Below are 22,604 nucleotides of genomic sequence, written 5' to 3'. Positions count from 1 at the left end.
TCTATAATATCTTATTACAATTATATTCGTTATTCCGTTCTGATTTTAATTTTACTATGCTCAAGTAACCATTAAAGGAGTTTAAAAAATGCAAGTACAAACATATGATCTTTTTAATTTACCAAACATAAAATGAGGAGTTTAAATTTTTAAAAAGTATAAACACCCATTCGAAAAGTTTTACCAAACAAAGCTGAATAACATGCCGTACTACTAGTAGGAGAACTTCTCAACAATTCCAACATCCTTTCTTATGATAATCTTTTCTACTAGTAGATTGTAGATGAAGTATATGCCGTTCTATTATTAGGGAATTTTTTCAACACATTTAACATCCTTATTTATCAGAATGTCAAATAAATTAAAAAAAAATCAAAAAACTTATTTTATTTAATATTTATTAATTTTTATAATAATTAATAAGTATTAAATAAAAAATTATAATTTATTTTAGTTAAATTTTTTTATTATTAAATATATCTACCTTATTTAATATCTTAACTTTTGGTTTTATGACTATTCTTTTTTGCTATGTGTCTTCCACTCAACATCCTCTCTTATAGAAAAAAGTTTTTGAAAAAAAGAATTTGTTTTCGTTTTCAACACCTGCGACTCCGTAACCCAAGTTCCATCATCTATGAACAACCCTTTTATCTTATTGTTGTTTCGTCTCACCACTGCTTGCAAGTGAAAAAATTTAGTATATCTGTCTCCAAATCGAATTCACTGTTCTCTGGATTTTTTGTACCACATAAACTCTTCTTGAAGAAGGATAATATTTAGCTCCTCATTAATATCTTGTTCTTGGACCTTCAATCCCGAATCTTCCCTATACTCCAGAGAACTCTGAATAACATTCAACTGCCTCTCCAACTCCCTCTTTTTAACAAACACATTTAAAAAAATTTCTCTATTAAAAGTAAGTGCATCCTTTTGAACTTCTAGCAAACTCCGGACAAATATCCAGAGATCCATTATTCCAAGCTGTATGAACAATGTTCCGAAAAAGCGGATGAGTCATCTAGGTAGCTTGAAATCGGAACGGGCAAAGACCCTTCTTAGGAACCCCAACCTTTAAGCATCTGATGAGCAAGGGACGGTGATCAGAATGGAGACTACCTAAAACCTCATTATAAGTCTCAAGGAACAAAAGCCGCCACACCTGATTAATGACCGCTCTATTCAGTTTTTTTGCAACCTGTAGCCCCCTCTCACATTCCTGTACCACGTGAAACTTCTCCCAATAGTTCCTATATCAAATAGTTGACAATCTGCCAAAGTATCTGCAAATAGCGCTACTCTAGCATTACTGAAGGCCCTCTCTAGCATCATTCTGCATCAGAACCTCATTAAAGTTCCTTAGCACAATCCAAGGTCCCTGGATCATATGTGAAACCCTACTCAAGTCATGCCACAAGTCCATACACCAATGAATATGAGGATTAGCATACACAACACTGCAAAAAATTAAAAATATTGCCTATAGAAATTTCAAAACTAATACATTGATCAACCACGTCTAACATTCTCACAGTAATAATTGAATTGGAACAAAGAACCCAAATGCTCCCACTATAACCTCTAGCCTCAACCACACCCACATCCTAATAATCAAGTTTGTAACACCATACCACACAGAGTCTTATGCTTAAGTCATAAAACTGAGGTGGTGAGATATTACAACCTCTAAAAATAAAAAAATATATAATATAGTTGAAAAAGTTTTATATCTAGAAGCCTTTGAAAGAAAGTTTAAAACAAAAGTCGTAACACTCACGAAGCGACAACGTAACGAAGAAAAACTTAAGCGCAAATAGATACATATATATATACACATAAGAATAAAGGATCAAGGATACAAAGTAGTCAAGCTCCAAGCTCAGCCTGCGAAGCTAAGCCTGACCAGAGAATATTTACATACATACATACTTATAATCCCATATCTAAAGTTCTCATAATAAACCCTAGTTCTCCAACAAAAGCCTCTAAGAGGCACCAAGGTAAAACACATAAAAGGAGAAGACTAAGCATACATATAAATATACATAGCAAAATATAAAAGCCCAAACTCCCATCTTCGCTGCAATAGAACTTCAAACGCCTAGCGAGACGCATCTCGACCTGCATATGAAAAACAACAATATCATATGGGTTAACTAGCCTAAGTTTTCACGACACATTACATATTATATACGAGAAACCAAAACCATACCTTGGCCGATTCCTTGTAAAACCCAGAACGTCACAATTTGTTACCGTTTCAATGATACCCAAGTTTCCAAAGTCTCACCAAACGGGTCTCCGACTCCCCAAAGTCCAATACCAAGTCTCCAACACCACCAAATTGTTTCCAAAGTACATAATCCAAACTAATTTCACCAAATAACACTAAAATTACCATAAGATTCACTAATTAGATAACTTGAAAAGGATTAAATATTTCTCACCTTACCAATGAAAAATTGGGATAAGACCCGGCAAGTCCACGAAGCTAATTCGAACCTAAGACATCAAAATCATATAAATTCCCAATTTCAACATCCCTCAAATTCAAAACTGAGAAGGGAAGATTTGGATAAAAAAAGATGAATTTTTTACCAAATTATGGGGTGGGTTTCATAGAGAATTCTAAGACAAAGGCGTGACCGCTAACGGCTCATCAATCGAAACTCCAGATCAAAAGTTATGTGAGGTTTAATTATTGAGTGAGGGTTTGGTCTTCTTCCTCCTCCCTCGTGCAAGCTTTCAGCGTGTGTTTCATTTGGAGGAGAGAGGAAGAGCTGAAGCTCTTTTATATTATTGGGTTGGGCTGGGCCTTGAGCCCAATACGGATCTGGTTTGCCTGATTCGGCCAGTTCGGCCTAATCTTGAGTCAAATTCTTTAAAATTAGTGTCAAAATTCTTGTTTTAATTAGTTCTACCTCACTAAATCATAAAATTCTATTTTCTAATTTATTTTATTAATAATTAATTTATTAGCTAATTATTCACTAATTACTCGGAGTTTACATTCTACCCTCCTAACAGAAATTTTCACCTTCGAAAATTCACTCTCAAAACCGACCTCTTATCATTCATTTTGCTATTCTTCCAACTTAAATTCAAACACAAATTCACATTCTCTAGTCTCAGGTACAACATCATAATCTTAATCAAATTCAAGCCTAAGCTAAACCCGTATATTTCATTCTTAGTTTCGTCTAACTCTTTCTCGATGACTGCAAACTTCCTTACCCTTGTAGAGTTCCATCTAATTCAAGTTAATCTCTAATCCTTCTCAACTATTTCAAATACTTATTAATTCTTCAATTCCTTGATCGAAGTCAATCCCACAAAACCTAAACCACACACTCACACTTTCCATCTCTGACCTTACGACAACCTTCGAAATCATTCCATATCCCAAGTCTCCTTTCTCTCGTCTCTACAATTCTAGGGCCACCAAATTCACTGCGCTTTCACAGCGTTACTCTGATTATAAGCCACTAAAATCTTAGTCAGTCATATATTCTACCAGAACACTCCTTGAATCTCTTTATCTCTCTAACTAAATGCTGTCGACCATTTATTCAGCCGTACGAGTTCTAGTCCTTGGTTGTCTCTCCACTTAATCCATCACCGCCTCCATCACAATTCCTAAGTTACCCGCTCCATCCTTTTTCAGCAATAGCTTGCACAACAGCAACCCTAAAATCAGTCGTATCATCTCGCTCGCGTCCATGAGATGCCATTTGGGTCTTGTCCACACCGAACAATTGATATTAAGGTGATCAGTCTTAATATTTAAAGTCTAGTGCTTCGAGTCTCCAAAGGTAACGCTCATGAATATTTATGCTATATATGTCAAGCAGACATTCTAAATAGCATGTACACACAACCAGAGTATGCTCAGAGGCATAGTCAGTCCATTTCTCAGGCTCTACGGGGACGAACTGCTCTGATATCATAATGTAACACCCTACCATACAGAGTCTTATGCTTAACTCATAAAACGAAGGTGGTGAGATATTACGACCTCTAAAATATATATATATATATATATATATATATATATATATATATATATATATATATATATATAGTTGAAAAAGTTTTATATCTATGAGCTTTTGAAGAAAAGTTTAAAGCAAAAGTCGTAACACTCACGAAGCGACAACGTAACGAAGAAAAACTTAAGCGCAAATAAATACATATAAACATATATACATAAGAATAGAGGATCAAGGATACAAAGTAGTCAAGCTTCAAGCTCAGCCTGCGAAGCTAGGGTTGACTGGAGAATATTTACATACATACATACTTATAATCCCATATTTAAAGTTCTCATAATAAACCCTAGTTCTCCAACAAAAGCCTCTAAGAGGCACTAAGGTAAAATACATAAAAGGAGAAGACTAAGCATATATATATATATATATATATATATATATATATATATATACACATAGCAAAATATAAAAGCCCAAACTCCCATCTTCGCTGCAATAGAACTTCAGATGCCTAGCGAGGCGCATCTCAACCTGCATCTAAAAATAACAATATCGTATGGGTCAACTAGCCTAAGTTTTCACGACACATTACATATTATAGACAAGAAACCAAAACCATACCTTGGCCGATTCCTCGTAAACTCAGAACGTCACAATTTGTTACCGTTCCATGATACCCAAGTTTTCAAAGTCTCATCAAACGGGTCTCCGGCTCCCCAGAGTCCAGTACCAAGTCTCTAACACCACCAATTTGTTTCCAAAGTACACAATCCAAACTAATTTCACCAAATAACACTAAATTACCATAGGGTTCACTAATTAGATAACTTAAAAAGGATTAAACGTTTCTCACCTTACCAATGCGAAATTGGGATAAGACCCGGCAAATCCACGAAGCTAAATCGAACCTAAGATACCAAAATCATATAAATTTTCAATTTCAACACCCCTCAAATTCAAAACTGAGAAGGGAAGATTTGGGTAGAAAAAGATGAATTCTTTACCAAATTATGGGGTGAGTTTCGTAGAGGATTCCGAGACGAACACGTGGCCGTTAACGACTTGTCAATTGAAGCTTCGATTCAAAAGTTATGTGAGGTTTAATTATTGAGTGAGGGTTTGGTCTTCTTCCTCCTCCCTCATGCAAGCTTGCAGCGTGGGTTTCATTTGGAGGAGAGAGGAAGAGCTGAAGCTCTTTTATATTATTGGGTTGCGTTGCGCCTTGGACCCAATACGGCCCGGTTCGGTCCGTTCGACTCAATTTTAGGCCAAATTCTTTAAAAGTAGTATCAAAATTCTTGTTTTAATTAGTTTTACCTCACTAAATCATAAAATTCTATTTTTTAATTTATTTGATTAATAATTAATTTATTAGCTAATTATTCACTAATTACTCAAGATTTACAAAGTTTACTCCAAAAACTTTTCATTCTCTCAAAAGGAATATGCGTTTCAATAAGAATGAAAAAAGTTGGATAAAATTTTGAATTAATTCTTTGCAATGAACTCAAACCATTTTATTAGACGCCCCTTTAATATTCCAAGACAAAAACCTTATATCTAAACAATCCATAAAAATAACTGGACAAAAACAGATCAACCTCGGCAACAAAATTTAAATCTTTTAAAATATATGAATAAGACATTTAAATTATTTTAAAAGATTTTATATGTGTAATAATTTTAAATCAGACAGATATTTTATTTTAAAATATTTATTATTATTTGGTATCTAATAATGTACTACAAGTATATAATTAGTATATAACTAGTTTTAATATTTTGGATTTCACTAAATAAGTATAGTAGTTATTTTAAATGTTTTAATATTTTAGATCTCACTAAATAAATACAGTAGTTATTTAAAAAAAAACTATATTAAAATATTAAGATTCAACAAGTGATTCCACAAATTGGTTTTTCGATTATTGAGTTCTGCCGTATAAGTTAAACAATAATAAAAATTATAATTTTTAAAAAGTTAAATGATTATAAATTTTAAAATAACTACTATATTATTTAGTGAGATTTAAAATATTAAATTTTTAAATATATAATCAACAATAATTTGAAAAAACTCGTTTAAATAAAAAAAATTTCAATATGAGGATAATTTCTCTCGTATGAATAAGAGAGAACAATACTTTTCTAAAGCCAATAAGTAATAGTTCAAATGGCATAGTTTCCCATACTCAATTAAGAGGTTGCGGGTTCGAGTCTCCTATCTTTAGTAAAAAAAAAATAATACTTTTCTAAACAAGTTAAACAAAAAAAAGTTAATTTCAATTTTAAAAATCAAATTTTTAATTAATAAAATATAGTGAGATTTTATTTTTAGTTTTCTCAACATTTACCTTAATTCTAATTCTCTCTCAACGTCATTCTTCTTTTCTCTCAACGCTGACGTTGGCTCTTCTCCCTCGCGTCGCTGTCTTCCATCGTGCCACCCCGGCCCTGGCGTCGCCCTCCTCAATCGCGTCTCGGTGGACGCGTCCTCCCTCATGTTGCCATCCACCGTTGAAGCCCACCGCCGCCCATTGCCGCAGCATCGTCGCGCTGCCCCTTCATCGAAGGCACGCTCGCCACCCCATGTTGCCCCGACGGCCTCTCCCTTGCTCATCACCGAGCTTGCGACCCTGCTTGCCCCGACAGACGCCCACCAACATGGTAACCATCTCTCTGCAATGCTATTTCAATTTTTATTAATGTTCTAAAAATTGAACCGGACTGACCAGTCAAACCGATTCAACCAGAAATCGACAAGAAAAACGGTTTGATTCTCATTTTAAAACCGTCAATTTCCGAACTGCTGAATTGGCCGGTTAGACCGGACCGAGAACTGGCCAATTCTGTATAAACGACGCCGTTTTGACTTTTTATGAAAAAAAAAAAACCCACCCGGACCCCGGTCAGTCACCCTCAGCCCCCGCCCCCCCCCCTTTTTCTAGCTTCCTCCTCAACGGTTCTGCTGCATTGCCGCCGCCGTCCGTGTTCTCGGCGCCTCCGTGGCTTCCTCCTTCCCCCTTTCCGAACCCAAGCCCTCTCTTGTTGGCTGTAGCTCGGAACGTCGACCGCATCGTCGCTGGCTTCTCTGTTCGAGGGTTGGAGCAGGTCGCCGTCGTGTCGCCGCTCGCCGTACGTCTATCCGTCAAAGGTTAGTGGCACTGCTTTCACTTCTTCCTTTTATCAATCTGTTTAGTCTGAATGTTCTCTTGTGAATCGATTAATGGAAAGGAAATCAATATTCAAATTCTGTGCTGCTAGCCTGCTACTCATTGATTTTGTGCTGTTGCTGTGTTTTTAATTTCTGAAACTTTTGTTGAAATTTGGTTGCAGCTGCTAAACATGGAAATCAAATAATTACTGAAATTTTGTGCTTCTGCTCATTGATTTTGTGATGCTGCTGATTTTTCAATTTCTAAAAGTGTTGTTGAAATTTTCTTGCTGTTGCAAAAAATAGATGATGATGATGACGGTAGCATGTATTTCTCTGATGCAGAAGACGGTGGTTCAAGCCATTCTCATTTCTATTCAACACATGGTGATGGTGGTTCAGCATTTGATGATTGCAGCTTCTTATGTGTCTCTGATCTTGAAGCTGCTGCTGTTGTTCATGATTCTGGGAGGGGAATTATAGAATTTGTCACATGGGTTTGGAGAGTGATAGTTCTGAGTCTGGTGTTCCAATTAAATTGGATTGTGCTTGTAAAGATGATCTTGCTGCTGCTCACAAATGCTGAGACATGGTTCAAGATTAAGGGGAATTTGTGAGTATAAAATCCCATCTTTACTTTCATTCTTTTTAACTGCAAAATTTGGTTTTTAATGTTTTTTAATGCTGAATTTGATTGATTCTGTGGATTTTTTAGACAACCTATTGTTTATGATTCATGTTGAATAAGGTGTTACATAGCACTTGCACCTGAACCTTAGCAGAAATTGCACTCGCAGTTTTGTAAAATCAAACTCGTCTAAAACATAAATTATTATATAGAATTTCATGATAAATACATATTCTAATATTCTAATTAAATCGAAGACAGAGTCTATAAAAAAAATAGAAAAAAACAAGGCACCACATTAATGATAATAAAGTTATGGATTCAAGAGACAATATAGGATATTCTTCACCAAATGAATAGGCTTAAGAGATTAAAGGCTTGGCTTAAATAACCACATTTCAGATGAGCAAGTTGGAAGACCAAAGTGCGAGGGTGAAACTAAGCTTTCATGATAGATGTGAAAGATCCTTGGGCCTGAACACCGAGACAAAGGACGGAGTTTGGTCATGCCATCACCGGAGCTGTCAATATTAGGAAAATCTATGCTGTCATCATTTAAGTTACATAAAACAAACTTGCCATTAGGAGAATTCACCAGTAGAACATCATTTTTCAACATGTACATAGGCTCTAATGCACAATTTAAAGGAGGATCAAGGAGTAGTGGGTGGCGGGGGATTATGGCCAATTTAGTCCAAGATTGAGGAACTCCATACTCCTTCATCATCCAGAGAGTCCAATGAGTTTTCTTAGTCTCATAACAAACAGCAAGACAACCCCTCAAGGTAGCCAGTTGGGGAAACACACTGAGATCATCATCTGAATCCCTACTGGGAAGGGAAATCTGACTATAAGTCTCTTTCACCAAGTCAAGGGAAAGAACTTCGACAAAACTAGTAAGACAGCTGCAAAGAAGCCAATTAAGGGTGCCAGTGCCACTTACAAAATGCCCTGCCGTATTAATCAGAATAGCCTTGTTATTGTGGTCACGTAGTCTATATGGGAAATCCTGAATTGTTCTCCAGGTAGATTTTGGGCCGAATGTGAAAATTCTGGTGACAGATCCACCTGATTTCTTTTCCTCAATGAGAAAAAGCTTATACTTGTCGTTCACATGATCATAACCGAATCCACAGACGTAGAAGATACGACCAATTTCAAGCGGTTGAGATGTGAATCCGGTGCAGGGGTTCCACAGCATGGCACGCTCGTTATCGTGCAAGCACAGCAATCCATTACAAGAGCCAATGATGAGACGGTGGCGTCGTCCCTCATAGGCAACTACTCTGGTGGGTTCATGGGGACGGTTCTCGAACACAGATTGGATGGAGAAAACTCCGATTGTGGGGTATGAGTACCTGGAGCTATAATAGGCAATACGTGGGTGGGTCAAGGCTGGATCCACCGCCATTGAACGTCGAAGGTGGTCCTTGGCAAATTGGGAACTGGAAATTAGGGTTCTCCATGAACTGCAGACGCTGTTCCTTAAACGAACAAGAGACCTTGCCGGAATCCTCAGCAGGATTTCCGCTATGAGCTCGTCCAGCAGGATAGGCGGTGGTTTTGTGGTGGTACGGCGGAGCAGTTCCGGCCACCCCTCGGTGGTTGTGACAACCTTGCCCTTTCTCGCAACACTATCATCATCATCATCAGGAATGGGAGCCCTCTTCATTCTCTACAACAAAACTCAACAATACAGCAGGAATAAGAAATAAAAAACAGTATAATTCTAACAATTCACTTCATTTATTTCAAAATATTCAAAATATTTATCTTTTTTCTTTTCAGAAAAGAATTTTAAATAATTTATTTTTTAATTATTTCATTTTCATAATATCTTATTACAATTATATTCGTGATTCCGTTTTGATTTTTTATTTTTCTGTGGTCAAGTGACCATCAAAAATTTTATCTTTAAATTAAACAGACAATATTAACTTGATCAAATTGTTAAAGTCTATCAAAAAATATTTTCTCAGTAAAAAAATATTTGTTTTTCATTTATTTAGTGTATTTGTTAACTTTTAATGATAAAAATAAAATATTAGCAAAATAATTAAAAAATTATCTTTTATTATTTTGATAAAAAAATCATTTTTCAATGAAAAATCACTTTTTTATTTTTTAATGTGTTTGGCAAATTTTTAATAATAAAAGTAAAAGCATTAGAAAAATAAAAAATATTTTTTTTGAAAAGCTGTAATTTATATTTTTTAAAAAATCTTTTATCTTAAAAAAAAAAAGATGTTTCACGTAATAAATAAACAAAAAAAATATTTTTATATTATTATACCCAAACATAATTGACAAATAAAATATCTTTTTGCATGAGATATCCAAACATAAAATTACTTTTACTTTTACATAAATTCTTTTAAAAAAAGATAACTCGGAAAAAGTTCTTTTGTTTAGAAGCTCACCAAAACAAACCCTTAGTTTGGTAAAGTTTTTACTTTTCAAAAGTAACTTATAAAAGCTAATTTTTAAAAGATAGCTTTTTAAAAATTGTAGCATTTATGTTTAGTAAATCAGACTAAAAATAGCTTTCAATAAATACAAGAAACAATAATTACGTTTGGTAAAATAGCTTTTAAAATTTAAAAATACCTTAATAGACATAAATGTAAGCATTGAATTTGAAAATTAGTTATCATATGAGGTTATATTAGATTTTTAAATTTTGAAAAGCTCTACTTTAGGTATTTTCAAAAGTACCCGAATCTTTTAAAAACTGCAAGCACAAACACATGGTCTTTTTTATTTACTAAACACAAAACGAAGAGTTTGAACTTTTAAAAAGCACAAGCACATGGTCATTTTGATTTACCAAATACAAAATAAAGAACTTGACAAGAACTTCTTCAAAAAACTTTACCAAACCAAGCCAAAATACATGTTGTACTACTAATAGGAGAACTTCTCAACAATTTCAACATCCTTACTTATGATAATCTTTTCTAGTAGATTGTAGATGAAATACATATTGTTCTACTAACAGAAAATTTCTTCAACAGTTTCAACATCCTTACTTATAGGAATGTCAGATAAACTAAAAAAAATAGTCAGAATTTACTTTATTTAATATTTATTAATTTTTATAATAATTAATAAATATTAAATAAAAAATTATAATTTATTTTAGTTAATTTTTTTTTTGTTACCAAACATTTTCACCTTACTTAATATCTTAACTTTCGGTTCTATGACCACTCTTTTTTGTTACGTGTCTTCCACTCAATATCCTCCCTTATAGAAAAAAGTTTTTGAAGAAAAAAATTTGTTTTCATTTTCAACACCCGTGACTTCGTAACCCAGGTTCCATCATCTATGAACAACCCTTTAATCTTATTGCTGTGTTGCCTCCCCTGTTTGCAGGTGACAAAATTTAGTATATTTGTCTCCAAATCGAACCCACTACTCTTTGGATTTTTTGTACCACATAAGCTTTAGTTGAAGAAGGATAATATTTAGCTCTTCATTAATATCTTGTTCTTGGACCTTTAACCCCGGATCTTTCCTATGCCCCAAAGAGCTCTGAATAACATTCGGCTGCCTCTCCAACTTCTTCTTTTTAACAAACACATTTCAAAAAATTTCTCTATTAAAAGTAAGTGCATCCTTTTGAACTTCCAGCAAACTCTAGACAACATCCGGAGATCCATTATTCCAAGCTGTAACTTTTCGAAAAAGCAAATGAGTAATCCAGGTATCTTAAAATTAGAACGGACGTAGACCCTTCTTAGGAATCCCAACCTTTAAACATCTGATGAGTAAGGGACAGTAATCAGAATGGAGACAAGTTAAAACCTCATTATAAGTCTTAGAGAACAAAAACCGCCACTCTTGATTAATGATCGCTCTATTCAGTTTCTTTACAACTTGTAGCCCCTCTCACATTCCTATATCAGGTGAAACTTCTCCCAATAGTTTCTATATCAAACAGTTGTCTACCAAAGTATCTGCAAATAGTTATGTTCTAGTATCACTGAAGGCCCCTCCTCTAACCTCATTCTGCATCAGAACCTCGTTAAAGTTCCTTAACCCAATCCAAGGTCCCTGGATCATATGTGAAACCCTGCTCAGGTCATGAGGATTAGCAAACACAACACTGCAAAAACTAAAAATATTGCCCATAGAAATTTCAAAACTAATACATTGATCAATCACCTCCAACATTCTCACAGTAATCATTGAATTGGAACAAAGAATCCAAATGCTCCCACTGTAACCTCTAGCCTCAACCACACCTCCATCCTGATAATCAAGTTTACTCCAAAAACTTTTCATTCTCTCAAAAAAGAATATGCGTTTCAATAAGAATGAAAAAGGTTGGATAAAATTTGTGAATTAATTCTTTGCAATGAACTTGGACAATTTTATTAGACGCCCCTTTAATATTTCAAGACAAAAAATTTATATCTAAACAATCCATACAAGTAACTGGACTGAAACAGACCAACCTCGACAACAAAATTTAAATCTTTTAAAATATATGAATAAGACATTTAAATTAATTTAAAATATTTTATATGTGTAATGATTTTAAATTAGACAGACATTTTATGTTAAAATATTTATTATTATTTGGTATCTGATAATGTACTACAAGTATATAATTAGTATATAACTAGTTTTAATATTTTCGATTTCAATCAATAAGTATAGTAGTTATTTTAAATGTTTTAATATTTTAAATCTCACTAAATAAATATAGTAGTTATTTTAAAAAAATTATATTAAAATATTAAGATTCAACAAGTGATTCCACAAATCGATTTTTCAATTATTGAGTTCAGCCATATAAATTAAACAATAATAAAAATGATCGTTTTTAAAAATTAAAAGATTTAAATTTTAAAATATATAATCAACAATAATTTGAAAAACTCGTTTAAATAAAAAAATTTCACTATAAAAATATTACAGTTTGAAAATGTAAAATTTTAAAATACAAATGACAAAATAATTTTATGTAAATAAAATTTTGTTTATTAAGGTCTAAAAAATAATATTAAAATTTGTACAATAAAAAATATTTTAAATTTAATATTATGAAAAAAGATAAAAAAAATTTATATAATAACTAATTTGATTAATTTTTAAAATTTTAGGGATAAAAATAACTTATGTCTAGACTTTCAGAAATTATTTTGATTATAAATAACTTTTTTACATCAAGTGATAGCATGTTAGGTGTCACTAACATGACACGTGGCATTAACATACGACGTCATCATGCTACGTGGCATTTAACATGATACATTATTATCTAATTAATGAAAGGACTAATTTAACTTACGTTTTATCTTTCAATGACTAATATGACAAAAAAAATTATTTGAGAACTAATTTAAAGAATAAGTGATCTTTCAGAATCGAATTTGACTATTAACATAAATAAAATAAAAAATAAATATTTTTATTGAATATGAGAATAATTTCTCTGGTATGAATAAGATGGAACAATGCTTTTCTAAACAACTTAAACAAAAAAAAAGTTAATTTCAATTTTAAAATTTAGATTTTTAATTAATAAAATATAATCAGAATTTTTTTTTCACTTTTGTCAACATTTACGCTAATTCTAATTCTCTCTCAGCATCGTTCTTCTTTCCTCTCAATGTTGGCGTTGCCTCTTCTCCCTCGCGTCGCCCCCGGCCCTCGCGTGGCCCTCCTCAATCGCGTCTCGGTGGACACGTCCTCTCCCATGTCGCCATTCACCGCTGAAGCCTGCTGCCGCCCACTGCCGCAGCATTGTCGTGCTGCCCTTTATCGAAGGCACGCTCGCCACCCCATGCTGCCCTGATAGCCTTCCCCTTGCTCACCACTGAGCTTGCGACCCTGCTCGCCCCGATAGACGCCCACCAACACGGTAACCTCCTCTCTGCAGTACTGTTTCAATTTTTATCAATGTTCTAAAATCAGACCGAACCGACCGGACAAACCGGTTCAACCAGAAACCGACAAGGAAAATGGGCCGATCTTCCTTCTAAAACCGTCAATTTCCGAACTGCTGAACTGGCCAGTTGGACCGGACTGAAAACTGGCCGGTTTTGTATAAACGACGCCGTTTTGACCTTTTAAGGAAAAAAAAATCCACCCGGTCAGTCGGATTTTTTATTTAAATAAATAAAAAAATCTAATAATTACCAAAATAAATAATTTAAAAAAGAATGACCGATTTAAATTCCTTAGTCTTATTTCGTTTACACTGTAAACGAGATAAGAGCGAATGGCACCTATAAGTATAAGTCGTTTACAAGGAGTTTCTGGACCCCATTTTAACTTAGTCAAACTCTTTCTCCCCTCTTTTGTACCCTTTTCTACCATATTTGAGTCCGATACGGTGATGGCATGCCAAGCAGGGAACGATGGGGACATCAACAGACTAAACGAGACGTCGCATTACACCGGGACGGCCGACTTCGAGGTTAGTTGCGTTATGTTCGGTTAATCTAAGTATGTAGATATTGTTAGGGTAGTCTGGTAGTGACAAGAATTGAGTAAAATGCTTTAGGAATTTGACTGTATGATGAATTTGGAATAATATTTGCTTCTGTAAGATTGATATGACTTAATTAAAGATTTGCTTACCGACATAAGTAATTTATAGACATCTGTAGAGTAGAAACACGGTAGTATGTTCCTAAGTAGTAGTAGTAGTTTATTTTTTAAGTAGTGTACAAAAATTTATTATTACCTCTTTATAGGTTAAAAATATTTTTTTTCGTTCCGTAGAGGCCTCGCTTTTTACTGCCCGGTGAGTTAGCCATACCTTTCCTCCACTGGACGCCATTGTCCCATATCTGGCTGAGGCTGGATTCGGGTTGCCCCTCAAGGACTTCACATTTAATAATTCCCTGATTTCAGCACTCGTGGAGCGATGGCGTCCGGAGACGCACACATTTCATCTCCCGTGGGGTGAGGTCACTATCACCATGTAGAACGTGGCGTACCACCTTGGCCTATGTTCACACGGGAACCCCGTTGGGGGTGCCTTCGTGACTTTGGTAGATGGTATGGCATGGACACGTGGGCCATGGTTGACCAGCTACTTGGTGTCAGGCCTCCGGTGGCGGCACAGCAGGCTGTGCCAAGTCCAACAACCTGGTTCACGTACGGTGGCTACCGCTACTCCGGGACTTCGCGGAGTGCAAGGCATTATCTTGGGACTCTGCTGTGCTGGCCTGGACTTACCAGTCACTATGTTTGGCGGCACAGCGGGGCGTCACGGACATCGCTAGTTGCACTCCGCTGCTGATGAGTTGGATTTACTAGAGATTTTCTCAGTGGTGTCCACTAGACAGAGGAGTCTACCAGTATTTGTTAGCTGCGAGGTAACCAGAGGTTACTTTTTCATTTCGCGTTAAACATTGTTGTTAATTCGCATGGTTTGTTACTTAATGAATTGTATATATCTCTGTTACTGTCAGGTTGGTTGGACTGCAGCAGCAGAGTAGGGATCAGCATCAGGCCAAAGTCCTGTACTGGAGGGTTTCGATCGACCGGTTACGGTTCGATGAGGTTAGTCATGTAATTAAATATTTTGTTATTTTAAATTCTTGCTGTGTTGTAATACTTGTTATTTTGTTACACAAAATTTTATTCAGTTTGCATGGAGGATATATGATGACCCTGCACTGCACGCCCTGTGCCTGCAATTCCGTGAGGAGGAGGAGTGGGATATATAGTTGTCGGCCGTTTCGCTGGTCTGCTTCAACATTATCCGGTTTCACCACGTTGATAGGGTGAAACGGCAGTTCAACGGGGAGCAGCCAGTGCCAGGCATTCCAGTGAACTTGACACGTATTAATGGATTATAATTTCTTCAAAGTTATACATTTGTAGTTGTATGTTAATCTGATAGATTTACTACTTTATTTACGTAATGTATTTAACAATAGGTATCTGACCACCACTGGGCGTGGTGAGGATGTCTGGTGGCCAGAGCGACTCCAGCAGTGGTACGACGGGTGGAGGCAGAGGTTCAAGCCCGGTCGCAGGATTATCATCCACCATACGTTCGACACTAGGCCTACCAGCGAGTACTACGATTGGTGGCGGGGGACTTGCCGTGTGAGGCATCTATCGGGGCAGGAGATTCTGGAGGACCCCAGGCTGGTAGAGTTGCCCCCCGAAGGGCGTGCTGGATCGGAGGAGACGTGCCGACGATCTGACTCGCACAAGCTCGTCCCCTAGAAGTCGGAATAGTCGTAACCGGAAGACTCGGTTACTCATGGGTACCAGCAACCTGTACGCCACCCTTCCGATTTCCCTCGTTTCTGAACTACCGAGCTTGTTCGATATCAAACTCCTCAAATCGGACAACGTCTCCACACGCTGAGTGCGAAACAATATTGGATCCTCACACTCAAATGTCACCCCGTTGTCGTCGTTTCTCGTACGACAGTTGGGATAAACAAGCACAACTATTATGGACTATTACTGGCCGTTAATGCCTTGTATTCGTGAGGAAATAAGAAACACAAAAAAGATAGAAAAAATTTGTAAAGAATACCAAAGGTTACACATCCTTTTATAGATACGTTACAACTGACGTGTCTTATCTCGTTTACAGTGTAAACGAGATAAGACTAAAGAATTTAAATCGGTAATTATTTTTTAAATTATTTATTTTGGTAATTATTATATTTTTTTATTTATTTAAATAAAAAATCCCCCGGTCAGTCACCCTCACCCCCCCCTCTCTCTCACTCGCGAATCTCACACTCCTTCACCCCGTCCGAAGCCCAAAACCCTAGCTTCCTCCTCAACGGTTCTGCCGCATTGCCGCCGCCGTCCGTGTTCTCGGCGCCTCCGTGCCTTCCTACTTCCCCCTTTCCGAACCCAAGCCCTCTCTTGTTGGCTGTAGCTCGGAACGTCGTTCGCATCGTCGCTGGCTTCTCTGTTCGAGGGTTGGAGCAGGTCGCCATCGTGGCGCCGCTCGCCGTCCGTCTCTCCGTCAAAAGTTAGTGGCACTGCTTTCACTTCTTCGGTTCTTCACTTCTTCCTTTTATCAATCTGTTTAGTCTGAATGTTCTCTTGTGAATCGATTAATGGAAAGGAAATCAATATTCAAATTTTGTGCTGCTAGCCTGCTACTCATTGATTTTGTGCTGTTGCCGTGTTTTTTATTTCTGAAACTTTTGTTGAAATTTGGTTGCAGCTGCTAAACATGGAAATCAAATAATTACTGAAATTTTGTGCTTCTGCTCATTGATTTTGTGATGCTGCTGATTTTTCAATTTCTAAAAGTGTTGTTGAAATTTTCTTGCTGTTGCAAAAAATAGATGATGATGATGATGATGGTAGCGTGTATTTCTCTGATGCAGAAGACTGTGGTTCAAGCCATTCTCATTTCTATTCAACACATGGTGATGGTGGTTCAGCATTTGATGATTGCAGCTTCTTATGTGTCTCTGATCTTGAAGCTGCTGCTGTTGTTCATGATCCTGGGAGGGGAATTATAGAATTTGTCACATGGGTTTGGAGAGTGATAGTTGAGTCTGGTGTTCCAATTAAATTGGACTGTGCTTGTAAAGATGATCTTGCTGCTGTTCACAAATGCTGAGACATGGTTCAAGATTAAGGGGAATTTGTGAGTATAAAATCCCATCTTTACTTTCATTCTTTTTAACTGCAAAATTTGGTTTTTGATGTTTTTTAATGCTGAATTTGATTGATTCTGTGGATATTTTAGACAACCTATTGTTTATGATTCATGTAATTGAGAATTGGATTGTTTGGTACTGCTCTATATGTATACTTGTTCTATGTCTTGGTGCTGACAAATATTCTCAATTACTATTTACTTATAACTATGGTTTCCTTTTTGAGCGGAATTTTATTTTTCCAAAAGAAATCATAGAGGATTAGGGTTGTAGATTGTTTAATTTTATTGTTTAAATTTTCAACTTTTTTTTACTGAATAAAAAAAATTATAAAATCACTTTTTTGTTGGTAGTGGCGCCAAGTCTTCATTTCTCTCTTCGATGATTATTACCCAAAAAAGGAAAAGAAAAAGAAAACTCATTGAATCAACGCTGCGAAAGAAGTGAAGGAATTAGGAATATGGAAGTTAAAAGAAGAAGAAGTGAAGTTCCCAGCGTTCCCTTTCAAGCCATATTCGATTCAGATGGAGTTCATGAAGGCTCTTTATCACTCTCTCAACCAAGGTGACGTCTCCATGTTAGAAATCCCTACTGGTAATTCAACATTCATTTATTTTTTTTTAATCTTAAATTTAACGTTATTTTATTTGGGAGGTTTTGCTGTATCACACTTGCATTATTAATTGTTTGCAAAATGAGTTTAATTTTGGTGATGTTATTATGTTTTAGTTAGGAGAAGAGTGGAAGACAATTAATTTACTATTTTTTTTGGTCTGTCTTGCATTATTGGAAGCAATTCCATGTTGTTGTTTTGCTTTGTTTTGTTTATTAGTAAAAAAAAAAAGATAAAAGAATTAGGTTCATTTTGGTGAGATTTTTGTGTTATAAAAGGTTACTGGGAAGACTATGAGTGTTATTTGTAGTGCTTTGCAATGGGTGCTTGATCAGAGGGGACAGCAGGAATCACAGGATGCGTGTTGGTTCGGATGATGACCCTGATTGGTTGAGGAACTTTGTTGTTAACAAAGACCCCCAAGTTAAAGAGGATAAAGTGAAAAACAAGGAGTACAAGTTTCGGTATCTGATAAGAAGGAGAAGGAGAATAAGGAAATTTGTAAAGATTTTGGGGCTGTGGATTGTGAACATTCTCTTGCTGAAAAGTATGTCAAAGTTCACAAAAGAAAATCGATACAACAGATGTTGATGACAAGGAGTTTCTACTTGAAGAGTATGAGAGTGAAGATGAAGGGGATTTAGGGAGTGTGAGATGACTGTTGTGAGTTTAGGGTCAAGGAAAAATCTTTGCGTTAACTTGGAACTGAGTTTTTGAAGAAGTTTTTATCATTTTCCATTTGATTAAGCTGAAATGGCTAACAACAAATGCTGTATTTTACCATAGATGTGCTTTCACTTGGAAACTCCACACGCATAAATGAGCGATGCTTGGAACTCCAGAAGAAAAAGAAAAATGAAGCCACAAGGGTGAAGGTATATCACTGTTCTTTTGAAAAATGGCACATAGAATCTTCAACTTACTCATCCTGTTCCTCCTTGGTAGGGGATTCCATATGAAACCCCTGGTCTCTTTTTTCATCTCCCGACGAGTTGCTGCGGTTGGGAGGTAGCTTGCCGAGACGATTTGAGCACCTATTTCCAGCACATCTTCAAGTTATGATTCACTTGTCATCTCCTGAAAACCAACAAAATCAACCGCATCAGTAACCAATGTTCTAAATACTGGATTGATTACATTGATTTTGTTAGTTTTCAAGAGATGGCAAATGAATCATAACTTGAAGATATGCTGGGGATAGGTGCTCAAATTGTCTCGGCAAGTCACCTCCCAATGACAGCGGTTCGTCGGGAGATGAAAAGAGGTACAAGGGGTTTCATTTGGTTTCATTTGGAATCCCCTGCCAAGGAGGAACAGGATGCAAGATGAAGGAAGTTAGAAGCAGTTTAAGCTAGATGTGAATGAGAAAGACAAGGAAGAGGAATGAGAAAGACAAGGAAGAGGAGTCCCAACTCCAACTTTCGGATTTACTAACATCCAATACCTTATTTCTCCTCTTAGTAAAGAGGTATGTATTATTGGTCGATTATTGATTATGTATTATTGGTCCATTTGGTAATTATGTTATTTTATTTTTTCAAAAATTCCTGTCTTAATACTGATTACTCACTCATTGAGAAAACTAAGAAAATGATTTACTATTCCATTTTATTTATTGGAATCAAGTTAAAAGATTGCTTTTCAGTTTTAAAAGATATCATTAATGACAACAAGACTAAGTGTTCGAGCACACTCTTTCTACGAAGATCACATCTAGTGGCCTTTTATCCAATGAATTCACGGCAAGTGACGTCTTTGTGGCACAAAATATTGAGGCTGTAAAGAGTGATTGAGAAAGTTACTCGACAATGATTAAGGAAGAAGAAGGTGGAGTGCTGGAACAAAATTGTTGTTTCTGGGAATGAGAACAAAGAGTGATGGAAATGAGTGAAGTGCGCAACGCGAAGAGAATGGAGAGAGAAGAGTGAAGACCCTCCACGCCAATGATCTGCATGGGCGACACCTGGACAGAGGAACAAATCCGAGACTCCGATTTGAGCCTCGTCCCTGCCCGTCTATCTGTTGGATTGATGTCCCTTGGGAGGCTCCGATTTGGGGAGCCAATCTAGTTCCTTGGAACAAAGGCCTCTTCTGGTTGCCCAATGCTTAGAAAACATAAACTACAACATGAATTCAGAAATGAGGTATCTGAACGAGGACCCTTGGATATTGAAGATCTTGCAAACCTTGGATAAACATTGGGAACCTGTCCGTACTACGGCTCTAGAAACATGGTTGTGAGAGCTGATCTTGTTGTCCTTCCGTCAATTTCTTTTGTAGAAATCATCTCCTGAAGCTCTTGGTCTGAATTTGATATCCAATATTGTTATAATAGATGAGGCACATGATTTAGCTGATTCATTCATCAGCATGTATGACTCAAAAATTACTTTATCACGGGTATGCTCGTCAATTTTATGTAGCATAGACATTGAACAAGTCATATTTACTTCTGAATTTAATTGTTCTGTTCCCTATTTGTACAGCTGGAGAATGTGCATTGCCATGTAGAACGGCACTTTGTGAGATTCCGCAGTCTTTTGGGACCAGCCAACCGGAGATATATTCAAACTCTGATGGTTCTGACTCAAGAATGGAAATCTGATGGATTCTTACCATCATCACATAGAACAGGCTTCTGAAGAAAGTAGAACATCTAATTTTACTATGGCCATCAATGATTTTATCTTTGAACTAAATATAGACAATATCAACTTGATGAAATTGTTGAAGTATATAAAGGAAAGTAATATCATGCACAAGGTGAATCTGCTACTAAATACTTACATTATTGGTTTCTTGCACAGAATCTTCTAGTGAGAAAATTCAGATGTCAAACACACAAGTGGCAGCAATAATAGTTGCCATTGTTTTCCCTTCAACATTGATATGTTAGGCCAATGAGTTATAACTCAAATGGCATAGTTTCCTCGTACTTACTTAAGAGGTCACGAATTCGAGTCTCCTCATCTTTGGTAAAAAAAAAAAAAAAACATTGATATGCTTAGTGATGTTATATGTAATGTTGAGAATCTGGGGCAATTGGAGAAAAGTAGCTATTACTTCAAGCGAAGAAGTTGATGAGAATCATAAGAGGGAAGAGGGCATTAGATTCTGCTTTTCTGATCTTAACACACAGAATGGAGAGTATTTGAATATGAAGTTATGAACTCCATTGATGCTACTCTCATTCATTTTAGTGTCTCAAAAAATAGAGATTTTAAGTTCCTTTAATTAGTTCATTCCTTTTTGTTTCTTTGTTTTTAGTTGTTTATGTAAATTTTGGTCATTCTAAATAGTCCAAAATATATTTATATAAATATCAAAAAACAAATATTTTTAGGTCTGTAGACATTTTCTTTTGATTTTGTATAATAATATCAGTTAATTGATAAATTCAAAAATTTTAAGGATATAATGTGATAGCAGTTTCTATCCTGCCTATTTAATTGTAATTTGTTAATGTCATATTATAATTTTTTTTTTAAAAATTAATAAAAAATATATTAATAATTATATCTCTAATATTTTAATTATTCTAAAAATTTAAACCAATAAAAAAATACACAAATAATTATATTTTTATATTAATAATATAAATTTTAATATTGTAACAAATGGAACCCTATACTTAAACATTATTATATAAAAATGTCAACTAAATATAATTTTAAATTATTAAAGAATTATGAATAAATACTTACTAACATTGCCTTTATAATGTCATCAACCCATAGAAATCTATTATTATTATTATTATTATTATAAGTCAGTAATAATTAATAATGACTATAATGATTTGTAAAATTTTTTGTTTTGTTTTTTTTTTGTTTTTGGTTAATTTTTTGTTCCTCATATATTATAGGTCATATTATGAGAGTCTAAGTTTTCTGATTGATGAAGGTCGAGATCAATCTTTTGTGGTCACAGATATTTTTGTAGCCCAATACTATTAATATCCTAAAATTTATTTTTAAAAGTATTATTGTTTAATGCAATGGGCTTGTATTCAGTGAAGAAAATAGAGCTTAAAAAATAAAGTGAATGGGGTATTGAAACTTCAAAAACTCTTCCAGTTAAAAAATATAAATACTATGTTACTCATTTGAATGAACTTTTAAAACATTTACTATAAAATTACTCCTAAAATTGAAACAAAAGAACCCTAATAGTTACTCTCAATCAAACTCTTGGTAACTTTTTGCTTATATCTTAGTTTAAATCAAACTAATAGTTACTTTTTAGTGTTAGCACACATCTTTTGAATACTTTTTTACGAAAGAATATATCATATTCCGTTTGTAGAATATTCCATATTCCTTTTGTGGGTCATTTTCACTTGTCTTGTCAAAACTTTCAACTTTAAATCGGTAAGAAAAGCTACTTTTCCACCAATCAATCACTTTTTCATTTTTTGGATGTACTTAAACTAAACCTTTTAAGACATTTTTTGTTCGTTAGATAACCTTCATCTCATTTATATAAGCAAATACTTCAAGATATACATTGAAAATAAAAATACTTTATTATATATACATATATGCTTGCTATTTCAAAGAGGTTTATATAAACATGGAAAATAAAAAACTAACCATATAAACCTCTTATG

General features: G+C 35.1%; 1 protein-coding gene and 1 long non-coding RNA gene across 2 annotated transcripts; one reads left to right on the top strand and one right to left on the bottom strand.

The window, feature by feature from the left end:
- Positions 1–8,141: 8,141 nt before the first annotated feature.
- LOC140182749 (F-box/kelch-repeat protein At3g23880-like) lies at positions 8,142–9,443 on the bottom strand. The gene has a single exon (XM_072230101.1). It carries the CDS (start codon positions 9,441–9,443, stop codon positions 8,142–8,144), a length of 1,302 nt encoding a protein of 433 aa, XP_072086202.1.
- A 7,018-nt stretch (positions 9,444–16,461) lies between these two features.
- LOC112784270 (uncharacterized) lies at positions 16,462–20,775 on the top strand. The gene is made up of 6 exons (XR_003193814.3): positions 16,462–16,739; positions 17,104–17,369; positions 17,736–17,976; positions 18,782–19,463; positions 19,641–20,395; positions 20,482–20,775. It is a non-coding gene; the product is annotated as an uncharacterized lncRNA (long non-coding RNA).
- The last annotated feature ends 1,829 nt before the right edge of the window (positions 20,776–22,604 follow it).

The sequence above is a fragment of the Arachis hypogaea genome, chromosome 20 (genome assembly GCF_003086295.3).
Source record: "Arachis hypogaea cultivar Tifrunner chromosome 20, arahy.Tifrunner.gnm2.J5K5, whole genome shotgun sequence".
NCBI classification, from domain to species: domain Eukaryota; kingdom Viridiplantae; phylum Streptophyta; class Magnoliopsida; order Fabales; family Fabaceae; genus Arachis; species Arachis hypogaea.
The sequence above is the reverse complement of the archived record's forward strand: the minus strand, read 5'-3'. Positions and strand labels throughout refer to the sequence as shown.